At 50.9% G+C, this 14,498-nt stretch overlaps 5 protein-coding genes across 5 annotated transcripts; 1 reads left to right on the top strand and 4 right to left on the bottom strand.

Moving 5' to 3' along the window:
* Positions 1–379: 379 nt before the first annotated feature.
* N7515_006162 (putative l-fucose permease) lies at positions 380–2,167 on the bottom strand (the record flags this gene model as incomplete). The annotated part of the gene is made up of 6 exons (XM_056666906.1): positions 380–553; positions 619–1,055; positions 1,128–1,472; positions 1,559–1,776; positions 1,881–1,981; positions 2,033–2,167. The coding sequence occupies 6 exons, from the start codon at positions 2,165–2,167 to the stop codon at positions 380–382; spliced, it is 1,410 nt and encodes a 469-aa protein (XP_056520502.1).
* Positions 2,168–3,156: 989 nt separating this feature from the next.
* Positions 3,157–6,422, bottom strand: N7515_006161 (calcium-transporting ATPase; the record flags this gene model as incomplete). Its single annotated transcript, XM_056666905.1, has 5 exons — positions 3,157–3,262; positions 3,320–3,642; positions 3,695–6,010; positions 6,091–6,248; positions 6,305–6,422. The coding sequence occupies 5 exons, from the start codon at positions 6,420–6,422 to the stop codon at positions 3,157–3,159; spliced, it is 3,021 nt and encodes a 1,006-aa protein (XP_056520501.1).
* A 2,530-nt stretch (positions 6,423–8,952) lies between these two features.
* Positions 8,953–10,181, top strand: N7515_006160 (14-3-3 adaptor artA-like protein; the record flags this gene model as incomplete). Its single annotated transcript, XM_056666904.1, has 7 exons — positions 8,953–8,966; positions 9,028–9,074; positions 9,137–9,156; positions 9,216–9,227; positions 9,297–9,571; positions 9,637–9,724; positions 9,804–10,181. 7 exons carry the CDS (start codon positions 8,953–8,955, stop codon positions 10,179–10,181), a joined length of 834 nt encoding a protein of 277 aa, XP_056520500.1.
* Positions 10,182–12,767: 2,586 nt separating this feature from the next.
* N7515_006159 (uncharacterized protein) lies at positions 12,768–13,319 on the bottom strand (the record flags this gene model as incomplete). Its single annotated transcript, XM_056666903.1, has 2 exons — positions 12,768–13,159; positions 13,274–13,319. The coding sequence occupies 2 exons, from the start codon at positions 13,317–13,319 to the stop codon at positions 12,768–12,770; spliced, it is 438 nt and encodes a 145-aa protein (XP_056520499.1).
* A 192-nt stretch (positions 13,320–13,511) lies between these two features.
* N7515_006158 (eukaryotic translation initiation factor 3 subunit J) lies at positions 13,512–14,465 on the bottom strand (the record flags this gene model as incomplete). Its single annotated transcript, XM_056666902.1, has 3 exons — positions 13,512–14,210; positions 14,275–14,351; positions 14,447–14,465. The coding sequence occupies 3 exons, from the start codon at positions 14,463–14,465 to the stop codon at positions 13,512–13,514; spliced, it is 795 nt and encodes a 264-aa protein (XP_056520498.1).
* Positions 14,466–14,498: the final 33 nt, after the last annotated feature.

The raw sequence follows: 14,498 nt of genomic DNA, 5'->3' as shown, positions 1-14,498 counted from the left end.
TCCTTTATGTTCTCCTTGTTCCCACGAAGCGCTTTGTTTACACACATTCCCCAGATATTCACGACTCGACCCTCGCTTGATTCTCACCCAACATTTCCCTGTCTCATATAGAATGCTGTCTCATATCATTCGCTGGACTTGACCAGAAACAGAATATTTGCATAAATGCGTCACCAATGATATCCCTGACCCCTGATTCTGATTCCATGATTATCTTTACGGTATTGGACGTCATATATTGTGAAGATAGAAGCACTGCATGTCATTTGAGTATCTCTATAAGAGCAAAATCCTAGAGGATTAAAACATAACCCAACACCCGCTTATCCATTAACCATTACCCATGAAGACGTTGAAATATAAGCGAAAACAATCCCCATCACTCCACATGAGTAGCTTGGTGCTTCTCCACGTGGTGAGTCTCCACAACAGCCTCCTCATCCTTGATATCATGCTCAAGACCAACAGTACTCTTGCCGACCTTATCAACCGTAATAGTATACGCCGGAACGAAGTTCACAGCAACAGCATACGTCCACGCAACGACCATGAACTATACTCATATTAGCCTCATCAACACCAAACCACTCACTCAGAATCAAAGACAGAGGAACATACCATAGTCGGAACGATATACGCAAATCCGGTATTATTGCGCATATCAGCAACATGACCCAGAATCGGCGGTACAATCGCGCCACCACAAACACCACCAACGATGAACCCAGAGCCACGCTTATAATGGCGACCCAGGCCCCGGATGCCCAGTGCCATAATCGTCGGGAAACACACAGACTCGAAGAACAGTGTTAAAACCAGCATTGCAAGTCCGTTTTGTTTCTTCTGCGTCACTGATGCCGCCAGGAATGCTACCGTGCATGAGAGGTAGACTAGGAAGACCCAGCGTGCTCGTACGAACTTCATTATGCCTGCGCCGAGGAATCGGCCTACGGCGAATGCGCCCTGTGCACCGGCGAGGTATTTGGCCGATGTGGCGTCTGGTGTGCCGGCCCATGTATCCCTGATATAGTTGATGAAGTAGCCGGCGATGGCGACTATGTTGGATATTTTGTTAGTTGGTTTTCGAATTTCATGGGATGGGCGAAAGAGGTAGGTAGATAACATACCCTGTGCCCCAGTGTAGGTAAATTGCGCCAGTGTCGCATGGAACAGCTTGTACTGTTTCCAGAAAGGCTTGTCCTGTTCATCGACATGTGTCTGCGCCACTTGGAACGCCATGTCCTCGTCCGTGACTTCGGGAATATTGGAGATGAAGAATACAAACGCGAGACAGAAGACGAAGATACCGATTGCTAGGTAGACCCATTGCACGCGCTGCAGGGCGGAGACATCGTCCTTTGTCTCGGTGAAGAAGACGTATGAGCCTAGGACGGGGCCGACGACTGTGCCGATGGCATTGAAGGCCTGGGCGAAGTTGATTCTGATTTCTGAGTAGCGGGGTGGACCGCAGACTGGATGGATGTGAAGATTAGTATGTCGTTGTACAAAGTGTACAGAGTATACAGAGTTCCCTGTGAGGTTTTCATTGTTGCCTTACCGGTTAGGTAGGGATTAGCCGCTGTCTCCAGGGATCCTAGTCCCGAGCCGATCACGAAGGTTGCACCGCAGAAGCCACCGAAGGATTGGTGTAATCCGGCTGGCCACATGCATAAGGCTCCGATGCCATACAGGCATAGACCGAAGATGAAGACGGCTTTGTAACCGTAGTGGCGGAGGATCCAGTTTGCATAGCCGAGGGAGGCTAGAGGGTATGCGCTGTGTTTTGTTAGATATTTCGAGTTCCATACTTTGGGGTTTCTTCTTGATTTCTTGGATGCATGTCAAGGATGTCCGTGGGGGGGGGTCGGGTAGGTACATACCCGAAGTATGCAGCTTGAAGACCAGATGAACGGCCCCGAGTGATATGCAATGTCTTCTGGAAATGACTATTGAGTGTATCCAACAAACCATAGGCAAAGCCCTAATTGAAGTCTTAGTACAATGGATTATCGATGAATCACACAGAACCCACCCATAAGAAGAACAAGATCGTAACCAGAGTCAATGGCCACAAACTCTGGCGGAGAGTCAGCGTAGCCGCGGAGGTAGTAGCACGATTATCCACGCGCAACCCGGATCGGTTCTTGATGAATTGCTTGATACCCATGATGAGAGGCTATACCAAAGCAAGCACGGGGAACAAGACACGAAGGAAAGAAGAAGAAGGAAGAGTAGATAGGAAAAAAAAAGAAAACAATCCCATATTTCAACGAAAGCATGACTTCCTCTCTCTCTCTCTCCGCAACTCCACACTTTGCCCCAGTCCGGGGAAATCCAACGGACGATCCCTGGGGAGAAAGGAGCTACAACCAATAAGCAGCTGCGAGGCAGTCATTGACCCGAGGATCATAGCGAAGTTTGTTTGAAACTTAGCGTCTGACCTGCTCCTGTGCCCCCTCTTCCCCTCAGACACGGCTAAAGTGGCGTCATGGTAGGTTGTTTTGACGCTTATTCTCTTGGTTGATGCGGGAAGCCATTCCGGTGGTCTTTCGGGGTAATGTTGCCCGTTGCTGGAATGTTACCCTGCATTTTACCCGAGGACTGTCCTTATTGGGAAGTAATGATCCTAGATTATGTGGCTGGTCTGGCTTTGACTAGTTAGTGGCTGGCAGTAAACATCATCTAGTTATTCCAGGGTACAGTACCCTTAAGCCACAGAAAGTCACAACAATTCTAGAAGTATGTTAGTTGTCCCGCCAATCAGAGCTGAACCATGTCACGCAACATTCCAACTCATTGGAAAGGAATTACTGCCCTCCAGGGGAGACATGGAAATCAGGGGCTGAGACCGGGTGAGGCGCACGGCCCCGGCACGGGGCTGTGTGGTAGGTTCAAGCCGGGGAAAGCTTGTTTCTACAAATTAGAAGCCGTCCTGCTGGGTTTGGAGAACAGTCGAATGTCAAATCTTTCATTCGGGTCTTTGATCTATAGGCATAATAGCAAGTCATAATAAGTCCCAGCACTCTCAAATTCAGTGCGTGGCCATTATTCAAGCAATCTGGTACAACACAGCTCTATCTGTATGCTCTAGCATCTGCCTAGACAGTAGTCCCTGATGTGACGTGGTGAAAGGCTCTTGCCAATACACCGTTTTCTCTAAGCCATCTTGGGCTTGCCGGCAATGCCGTTCTGGTGGACGGGGTTGACGGCTTTGGTGTTGTAGAGCTGACGCTCAGCGAACTTGAGGATTTCATCAATCAAGCTAGAACAGGTGTTAGCAGTCGTTCTTTCAAGGCTGAATGGGAAAACAGTCACTTACATCACAGGTGCACTAATAACCAACACTGCCTGCCACTCGTTCCAGTTCAAAGGCAAGATCGAGAACAGACTCTGGAGGAAGGGAATGTAGAGGATGGCGAAGTGAAGAAGCATAGACAGAGTGATGGCGTAGACAAGCATAGGGTTGTTGTTCAGGAAGAAAGTGAAGAGGGATTCGCTGGAGGAGAGTGCGTTCATAGCGTTCAACATCTCAATCACCACGAGGATGGAAAGGGACACAGTGGAGGCGGCCTTGCCCATGTCGTTGCTGAACATCTCGCAACCAATCTCGGGGAATTGAGCACCACACTTGTGGTAGTGAGACTAGGGCCATGTTAGTGACTCGTCGTAGACGACTGGGAAAGCTGAAACTTACCAATTGCCAGAAAGAGATGCCAGGACCCTCGGGGTTGTAGACAAACCACCAGACATAGCCAAAGACGGTGGCAGCACCAACGTAAATGCCGATCACCATGTAGCGGAAGAACAACCAGCCACCGACAAGTGCCTCATCGCGACGGCGGGGAGGGCGGTTCATGACATCGTGGTCCGGTGGGTTGAAGGACAGAGCAGTGGCGGGCAGACCATCGGTAACGAGGTTAACCCACAAAAGCTGAACAGGAACAAGAGCCTCGGGCATGCCAAGAGCGGCAGTCAGGAAGATAGAGACGACCTCGCCGATGTTGGAAGAAATCAGGTAACGGATGAACTGCTGAGTGTTGCTGTAGATGGAGCGGCCTTCTTCGACGGCGGTGGTGATGGTAGCGAAGTTGTCATCGGCCAAAACCATATCCGCAGCCATCTTGGCAACGTCGGTTCCGGTACCCATGGCTACACCAATGTCAGATTTCTTGAGAGCCGGAGCGTCGTTGACACCGTCACCAGTCATGGCAACAACGTGGTTCAGAGACTGAAGGAGATCAACGAGCTTAGACTTGTGGCTGGGCTCGGTGCGGGAGAAGAGAGAAGCTGTCTGGACAGCCTTCAGCTGTTCAGATTCGCTGAGGGAGTCAAATTCACGACCGGTGAAGCTCTTGCCAGTGAGATCCTCGTCAACGCCGAACACACCAATTGAGCGACAGATGGACTCAGCGGTGTTGCGGTTATCACCAGTGATGACAATCACACGAATTCCGGCGGCGTGGCACTTCTTGATAGAATCGGCGACCTCAGGACGAGGGGGGTCCAACATTCCAACGAGACCAATAAGAGTCATGTTCTGTTCCAACTTCGCATAGTCCTCGCTGGTGGTAGCGGTCTTGAGAAGAGGGTTACCAGAGACATTGTCAACGCTTGCGATAGCCATTACACGTAGACCGCGGTTACCATACTCGACAACCTCCTCGGAGAGAAGCTTCAGGTGGTTCTTGGTCACAGGAACGCGCGATCCATTGGCGCCCTGAATGACGTACGAGCAGCGATCCAGGATGCTTTCAGGCGCTCCCTTGACCAGCAGCTTCTGGTCCTGGCCCTCGCCGACGAGGACAGACATGCTCTTACGATCGCGGGAGAACTCATAGGTAGCCTTGAGAGGAAGACGGGACTCGTAGTGAGCACTGGCGGCATGCAGCCTTTCGGATGCAGGAAGGCTGTAGAGCTTCTGGTTGAACGTGGCATCGGAGGATCCAATCTTTTCAACCAGAACACGCAGGGCGCCTTCGGTGGGTTCGCCGATGCTGGAGAAGACTCCGCTCTTGGGATCGTGGGCGATGGTCGCAGCATTACAACGCGCAGTGACTTCGGCCAGTTGTCTGATGGTGGACGAAGAGACAGCCAGGTTTTCAACGACCTTACCACCGCGAGTGAGCTTTCCCTCAGGGGTGAAGGTAGTGCCTTCGACATCAATTTCCTCCAAGCCATTTCCAGCGTCATTCAGGTAAACAATCTTCTCGACACTCATCTGATTGGTAGTCAAAGTACCGGTCTTGTCGGAGCAAATGACGCTGCAGCTGCCCAGAGTTTCGACGGAGGGGAGAGAGCGGACAACGGCGTTCTTCTGGGCCATCTTGCGAGTACCAAGAGCCAGGCAAGTAGTGATGACCACTGCAAGACCCTCGGGAATAGCGGCCACACCAAGCGAGACAGCAATCTTCAAATAGTAGATAGCACCCTTCGTCCAGCCACCGAAAGCGGGATCGTTGAAGTTTTCGTAGTTGATAACCCAAACCAGGACACAGATGACAGTGATAACCTTGGCAAGCATGTCACCGAAGTCGTTCAGCTTCTTCTTCAGGGGTGTGGGCTCGGAAATCTGAGAAGCAATGCTCTCATGGATATCTCCAATGGCAGTCGAGCCACCGGTCAACACGACGAGAGCCGTAGCGTGACCGTTGACAACCGTAGTTCCAGAGAAAAGCATGTTGACCTGGTCCTGCTTGACCGCCTGTTCATCTTTGATCGCATGGATGTCCTTTGAAACACTTTCACTCTCGCCGGTCAGGATAGCCTGGTCGACACGGAAGCTGTTGCTGTGAATGGCGAGTAGTCGGCAGTCAGCCGGAACACGGTCGCCGACAGCAATATGGATCACATCTCCGGGGACCAGCTCTTCAGCCTTAACCTTGCGCGTCATACCATCACGTAAAACCTTGGCCTCGTTGGCTGAGTATTCCTGGAGAGCTGCAATTGCCTTTTCCGCGCTACTTTCTTGGGTCACTCCAACGACGGCATTGAGGATGAGGATTGTGAGGATCTGTTAGATAGGACACGCGTCAGTTAGTAAAACCGAACACCTAGAAATGCAGACGATGCTCAAAAAGGCTAAACACATACGACAGCGGGGTCCACGAATGCAGTCCAGTCGTCACTCTCTTCAAAGAGGGCGAGCACAAAAGACACGGCGGCCGAACCAAGAAGGATGAGAACCAATTGGTCCTTGAATTGTTCCAGAATAAGCTCCCACATGGGGGTAGGGGGTTCTTCAGCAAGAGCTATCAGAGGGCAGGTGTCAGTGCTATCAATCGCGTCATTCGGCAGATCGACTAACCGTTTGGTCCATGCTGCTGTCTGGATTTCAGCACCGCGTTCTCGGACAGACCGGTCTGTTCAGACACCTTGAAGTGCTCCAGCAGCTCAGCTGGAGTACGGAGAAAGGCGTTCTCCATGATCGCAGGCAGGCTCAACGGCAATGAGCACGATCAGTTTTAAAAGCCGTAAATATGATAAGAAAAAGTTGGGGTAAACAAGGGAAATAGGAAATGAGGTGCTTCTTAAATTAGATACATGCCTGGTGTAAGGCGTCGGAAAGAGAATGAAGCTGCAGAGGGGAAAAGGCGATATAAGAAGAGACCAGAAGAACTTCCAAGAAATTGAAGATACCGAATGGGGAACCTCCTACATAGCCAGTGGGGAGAGTCCAGACAACGTGTTCTCATTGATAACGGGCTGAGTAATCCGGACAGGGCTGAGCTTACCAACGAGGCTCAAGTCTCCTCCACTTCTTTTCCCCTGGTGAATTCACCTTGTTTTGCTAGGAATACATTTGTGCCCATTGAATCTCTACTAGATACCTCTCGTTTCAGAACTCCAAATCAATCTCTTTACTTGGTCTCCTCCAACGTCACAGCTATTAAACTCATTCAAGATATGGGGCGTCCCTAGGCTACATCATTTTTGCCTATCGGATGGTACCTGTGGGTAATCTCCTCTCTTGGCAACTCGGGCCCCAGACACCGCCGGAATGAATCCTGAACCTTCCAAGTTGTTCTACGTGGCTTGCCCCGTATATTTTCCGATGGCTTTGGGGCATGTCCATGGCTCCAAATGTATACAACCAGGTACTGTCTGATTTTTGCTGGGTTCCTATCGTGTGAAAGTGTTTGGTCTAGCCTCATCTACAAACTGTAGCTAGTGGTAGTTGGCGATTGCCTTGCTTCTGGGGTATAGATCTCCGGGGCTAAAGCACTGTCCCTGTTAGATGCGTCAGATAGTAGACGATTTCCAACCCCACGCTAATATACCCTTGCATAGGGCTGATGCAACAAAGTCCTTGACGCATCATAGATGGATCAAGAGTTGTCCAGCTCAACAGATCACGAGTATCTTGAGGCACATGCAGGTGGTAGTCCATATTCGCCCCCTCAGTCCTGTGGTCATCGAGCCATTTCTTCGTCGCGGTCATATTGAAGAGAACTCGGAATATACCAGTAGGATCTGATCATGCATCTGCTAATAAAACCTAAAATGAGAAGTGCTGCTACCAAGTCCTGGACTCCTGGTCACTGATAGGTAAGCCCGGACCACGTACCAAGATATGTACACACTGGAGCCCGCCGGGCATAGGTTCTTCAGGCGGGAGACGTGTACCTTGGTACCTAGATCGCTCGGTTTGCTTTTGTATCGATGTCTTCATACCTAGGCCGATCAAAAGTTGGAAGCCCGGGTACCTACCTAGAATGGAGGACCTAGGTGGGTATATATATCCCTGGTGTCACCGCACACATATGCTAGAACCTATGCGGGTGTTCATGACGGGAGGATTTCGTGACGAAGCTTGACCACACTCCAGGCTAGATTCCATTTTAGGTCTCATCGGAGCATCCTTTCAAGGAGCAGCCGCAATACTGTCAGCTGTAGCAATGGACCCTGGCCACATAGACCGGCATGCTTGTGGGCTTACCAGCAGGACACATATTCAACTGCCGACGCATAATTAAGCCTCAAACCTACTTGCAGTGATTTTGATTTCAAACAGCATGTTTTACTTCTTATCAACCAGAATGGTGCTCCCGGCGACTGGAAGAGAATGTCGTGATACTTGTGACACCTCCGTATCGGCTGATTGGCTACCTCTTGAATGGGTAGGTACGGTTGTTTGGGATTTCCCAAGGATAATGGATATTCGTATATCAATCATCTTCAAACTCTTACATGTACATCAGGCTAGATCTTCTATGTCAAATCCACACATGGGACGGGGTCTCGGGGAGACAATCAGGAATAACAGCTACACTAGCAGTACCATATCCAAGATTGAATCAACGTGACCCTAGCGGATACTGGATGATAGGTCGGAGTCGCTCGAATGAATTGACAAGCTAGGTCGATATGTAAGATATCTGTGTACCTAGAGGTGAAGAGGAGTATATATTGTAGGCGCATAAACAACCGTCAATATTGTGTCAGATTGGCAAAATCCACGTGCAAAGGAAGGAGAAGACGTAATGAATACGGTCAACTATACCCCGCCCTGCTAAATTAATTACGTATCAGGGGGGATCGACGGTAATCTCAATACTGGGCCGCGGTCTAAGTACCAGAGTACATACACAAAGTAGGCCCACAACAAGAAGCGCTAAGTACCTGGTACAAGACAACAGCGTATTGTTGTTGTGATCCAAATCTCCCCAACTCACTTCACTCCATCTCTCTTCCCCCCCCCCACTTGGTCGTCTCTACCCATCTTCTTCTTCTGCATCTCGTGCTTCCTATCTACTCTTTTAAATTTCTAGTTCTAACCGCCCATCTCGATTCAATTTTCACCATGGGTTCTGAGGTATGTTGCCGTCCCACCCCTCTATCAGCCGCTGCGTTGTCACCGCCATCGCATGGATCCCACATTCCCATCCTCATCTAAGCTCACCCTCCATCTGGAAATTTTGTTGGAAAGAACTTGGCTAACACGTCTTTGTCACCATGCAGCGTGAGAAGTATGGATATCATCGCCCCAGTTCACGTAAACATCGCCTGACATAACTGACCCCTCACCAGCAAGACGTTCCTCGCACGGCTCTGCGAGCAGGCTGAGCGCTACGATGGTAAGTCAACTTGCGCCGCTCGGTTGGACGTGTATACTGACCTCTCATTCTTCGCGTCACAGAAATGGTCACTTACATGAAGGTTCGTCGCAGTCCCTCGTGTTGTTTACTGTTGGAGTATCCGTGCTAATCAATGAACAGGAAGTCGCCAACGTATGACACCATAATTCCCCATCTTCTACGAATTTCTTTGGAAGTATTCGCGATTAACAAACATCATAGATTGGCGGTGAGCTTACTGTCGATGAGCGTAACCTGCTCTCTGTTGCCTACAAGAACGTGGTCGGCACCCGCCGTGCCTCCTGGCGCATCATTTCCTCCATCGAGCAGAAGGAGGAAAACAAGGGCTCCGAGGAGCACGTCGGCATCATCCGCGATTACCGCCAGAAGATTGAAACCGAGTTGGAGCAGGTCTGCCAGGATGTGCTTGATGTTCTCGACCAGGCTCTCATCCCCAAGGCCGAGACTGGAGAGTCCAAGGTCTTCTACTACAAGATGTGGGTTGCGCTCGGCTCAAACCATGAGCACTTCGGCTTGTAGCCTGTGCTAATCTTGCAAATAGGAAGGGTGACTACCACCGCTACCTCGCTGAGTTCGCTTCCGGCCCTAAGCGCAAGAGTGCCGCCACCGCCGCTCACGAGGCCTACAAGGTAATGCCCCTTTCTAATATGCCATTCACTTTGCGCATTCTCTCCACACTTCGGTCAACAGTTGCTGATCCTGTCACAGAACGCCACCGATGTTGCCCAGTCCGAGCTCACTCCCACTCACCCCATCCGCCTGGGTCTCGCCCTGAACTTCTCCGTCTTCTACTACGAGATCCTCAACTCGCCTGATCGTGCCTGCCACCTTGCCAAGCAGGCCTTCGATGATGCTATTGCAGAGCTCGACTCGCTCTCCGAGGAAAGCTACCGCGACAGCACCTTGATCATGCAGTTGCTGCGTGACAACCTGACTCTCTGGACCTCGTCTGAGGGCAACGAGGAGGGTGCTCCCAAGGAGGAGAAGGCTGAGGATGAGACCACTGCCCCTGCCGCTGTCTCCGCTGAGGCCGCTGCTCCCGAGGAGAAGCCCGAGGAGGCCAAGCCCGCCGAGACCGAATCCTAAAGGAGCAACATTACGGGTCGCGACGAGCCGTATGCCGTTTGGTAGGGTGGGCGTTCGCATTTATTCCTGGACGTGGTCATGCAAATCGCTTCTTTCTTTTCACCGCAGCACTGGGTTGGACCGGCAGATATCTTGCGCGTCTTCTGTACCGTGTGGGTCGGCCGGCGGAGTTTGATATTCGGTTGACTGAGCGGAAAAGGGGCTGAGTGGTATTTGCTCTCTCTTTTATTGCCTCTATTCCCACTCCAGCACGTTTCAATGTGTTTATTTTCCATTCCATTCGGAAATTCTTTGCCTGATATGCACCCTGGATGGGTTGCTTTCGTAGCCAATGATTCCCCTTAAACGTATCTGTTGCTGAAGTATCCCATTTCAGAGTAAAGTAGTCCTGGCGGGGATTGCCTGTAGTCTGCAACGTCCTGATACATAGCCGAATAGCACTTCTAAGTATTTGAGCATGTAATTTCTATAGGGAACTCTCGGAAGTCGACCAACGCATACTGTTCTCAACCCATCCCGTCCAAGGATTGCCTACATACCATAGTCTCAAATCCGAGTTACGTTGCAGTCGAACGATAGCAAACTCTCTATATACTCCCAGCAAGCCATCAACACAACGGACAATTTCAAATATCTAAGTGTACGCTACGCGATACCCCATAGTCACACACAATACATACTATCTTCCCCAGAGCCGAAGCCAAACCAAAAGCATCGTGAACCACTCTCCCCTTGGGCCCAGGAAAATCGAGGCTCTGCCGGTTCCTCCACCAGCTATCTGCCTTACTCAACTCTCTATCAGCCTAACCAAAACCCCCATCGACCCTCCCAAGGGCCAAGACAGAAACACCTGAACACAACACCCCGCTAAGCAAAAAGAAACCAACCAATTGAATCCGCACATACCAGCGCCACGGAGGAGGCCCGGGCACAGGTACGGATATGGCAGCTGGGCAACGCAATGGCCATGCAATGCACGCTGCAATATGGGGGCATGATAGAAAAGACCGGGGAGGCGCCACGAGGATGACAACGGCAGTGTTGGCGTATGGTGGCTTGTAGTGTTGAAGTGGTGTGTTGCTGTGGTTGAACTTGCTATTGGTTTTGGACTGGTGATGATTGATCCCTGAGATTTCCCTGTGGACCTGTGGTGACTGGGGTTCGCGGGTGGTTTCCGGTTTATTGCGTGTGTCGAAGGCTATCGCGGTTAAGGTTGCGCTATGTTCTTGGAGCGGACGGGTCTAGGGTGGGTTTTGTTTCTGTCGTTTCTTGGTTTATTTGGCAGTATACGGGGATTTGAGGAGACAACTATATAGGGATGGATGTGACTACTGACTAAACACATCTTGTCAAGAGCTTGATATTGACCTAGATCACTCCGTCTATAGTCCATGTCTTCCTATTGTTCAATATGATATACGACTGTCCGGATCCCATGGTGCTTGTCATGTATTGGACTCTGCACTGGGATCCAACCCATCGATTCCGACCCGTTCAGCAAGATGTAGGCTGTCGAACTATAAAGATAGGTCAGGATGGATACTGGGCTTGTTTGTCAGAGATTCGTAAGTATAGACCGGGAAGCAGCAGCCCTGATGCATGTCTTGTCTTCGTAGGCGAAGCTGGTTGAGGGTAGCCAGCGGTTACCATTCGCTGCCTCGAGCAATTGGAGATCCGGTATCATTCGACTCAGCCGGGCTGACAATCTGGTATGGTTTGATCTCGGAGTCTCATACATGGGCACAGGGCCCTTAAGGGTCTTGTTTGCTTGCCTTGGTTCTTGGCAATCGCTGGGATAGATGCAGGCTGCTGTTGGCGATCTTTTTGACAGAGAAGATCGGGTTTCAATCGGACCTGGCTGCTGATTGGATGTTCTTTCAGATATGCAATGAGAGGTTATTTCAGCTATAACCGGACGGCTCTTCAGCTCTTCATCGGGTTAGTGGTCTGTCTCTCTTGGAGTGAAAGTGACAGGTCTACTTTCGACATATTCAATACAAGAGAATTGGGATAGATGCTTACACTGGAAGTCTACAGACAGGCAGGTAAACACTGCCACATGACCAAGCCAGGGAACCCTGGTTCATTGCAGAAAAAACGTGCAGGGCAGCAGGGCAATATCAAGCTCGATCTACGCTTCTCACGCAACCAGACATCTGACAGCTGCAAGGATCACACATAAGTACATATTCGAATCTTGTCTAGGAAGCTTCGATATGGCACCCTCCCCTATATTAAGTCCATGCTATCGGGATATATCGAAAAAATGGGGATATGTGAGGGCAAAAAAACGCACCCCATACTATACCCCGATCAGTTCCACGCTCACAGAAACGAACAAGCCCCAAGGACTGATATAAATGGGAGTTCACGGCCACAATTCACAAAGATACCCATCGAGCAGGATATCACTCTTCACTCTTGCACCCGCGAAATCCACAACGATATAAAGCGTGATCTAATCCAACACAACCAGATCCAACATCCATTAGCAATGTCAATTCCCCAACCCCTCGCACTCGAACCCCACGCCCTCTACATCCTCCTCCTCGATCTAGGCGGCAGCTGCCACTTCGACTGGCAGCTCTACCTCGCCGCAACAGTCAACACAGGACGAACTTTCCAATAACCAACGAAGCGAACCCGAGTACCTGGGAATGCAAAAGCGAAGCTGTGAATGATATAGCGAGCAGCACGCGGGTGGTGCTGGCGCTGCAGATTGGCGTTGTCGAGCCTGTCCTGCACGCTGCGCTGGCGAGGCGGCTGGCGCTTGTTCCGTTGGCGCTGTATTCGGTTCGGTTTTGGGAGAGGCTTTGTTGCCGCGTTTGGGTTCAGGAGGCTTTGTTTGCGTTGGATGATGAGGGGTATCTGGGGCTTGGGAGGAGTGTGAGGGATATTGAGCAGGAGGCTAGACACCTTGGGATTTTGAATAAGAGTCGGGGTGTTAGGTCGGTGGTTAAGAGTAAAGCGTGTGTTGACTGTTGAGTAATGTTAATATGTAATGATTTTGATGAGCTAGGGAGGTTGGTTATGGTGGATCATCTGGATGTGAAGTCATATAATGATCGGAATGGATTGGGTCTATGAGTTACTTGTGCTCAGGATTTCAGGGATGGAAGCGGATAAGAGGATGTACATGGTGAGATTTATGGCGAAATAAGGAAGGGGGATAAGATAGATGGACCCAGCAAAAGCATCTGCAGATACATGGGGGGGGGGTGGGGAAGAAGTTGTAGCTTTTCCTTCGGAATGCGTATTTTCAAGGATAAATTCCAAGGTAAGGCAATGGGGAAACAATTCGGAGACCAGTCGTGAGGCCCGTGATCATATTTACATAAAGTCATCATCACCAAGACCGTCGTCGCCATCGTAGTTGGTGCTATCCTGGTGAACATCACGGCTGGCATTCAGCGAGATCTTAGTCTTGGCCGCCTTAGTCTTCTTGTTGCCCTTGTCGGCAGCGCGCTCCTCGCGCATCTTCTCGTTAGAAGCGGTAGTGAGGGCACTAGCGATCTTCTTGATCTCAACGCTAGGCAACTCCTTCACAAGCTTGCGAGTGAAGTCCTGTGCCCAAAGCGTGTAGTGGGGTTTCTTGGAGTGTGGAGTGAGGAGCGGCAGAAGGATCTCGGTGAGACGGTTGAACTGGTCCTTGGTGACAGGCTTGAACAGCGGCATGGCGGACAGATCGATGGCGTTAGTGGGATCGCGTGCATCGGTGACAACGACAGCCTTGGGGGCACCCTTGTTGCGCTTGAGGTCGACTTCGCCGAGCAGATCCGCGGCGTGGGCGAGATCGGCCTCCTGCTCGGTCCGGCGCAGGCGAGCGCGACGCTCAGCCTCGTCCTCGCTGTCGGATGCATCGGATCCCTCGAGTCGTCGGCGCTGTTCCCGGAGCTCCTCTATCCGCTGGGCCTTGCTCTTCTTGTTGGCGGCGGCGAGTGCCTTGGCCTTGGCCTCAGCTTCGGCGGCCTTCTTGGCCTTCTCGCGCTCTACCTCGGAGTCTTCGGCGGCATCCCATGAGTCGAGGACCTAATCGTTCAAGATAAGTTAGTCTACTGGACTCATCGGAGGGATTGACGGCGAGTCGTCTTACATCCTCTTCCTCTTCGTCGTCGAAACGGCGGCGGGGTACGACAACAGGGGGAGGCGAGGCGCTCTCCTCTTCCTCATCTGTATGGGTTCAAAGATTTAGCAGTTGCAAAGACCTGATGGATGCGCCGAATGACTGTGGCGACCACTCTAGAAGGCTTGGAAAGATAACATACCCCACTTCGAAGGCGGCATTATGGAAATTATAAAATTTGTTGATAATAAGGA

This window comes from Penicillium bovifimosum, assembly GCF_028826915.1.
Source record: "Penicillium bovifimosum strain IBT 22155 chromosome Unknown utg000005l_segment0_segment0, whole genome shotgun sequence".
Classification (NCBI taxonomy): domain Eukaryota; kingdom Fungi; phylum Ascomycota; class Eurotiomycetes; order Eurotiales; family Aspergillaceae; genus Penicillium; species Penicillium bovifimosum.
Note: the sequence above shows the minus strand (reverse complement) of the source record. Positions and strands in the feature narration are given on the sequence as shown.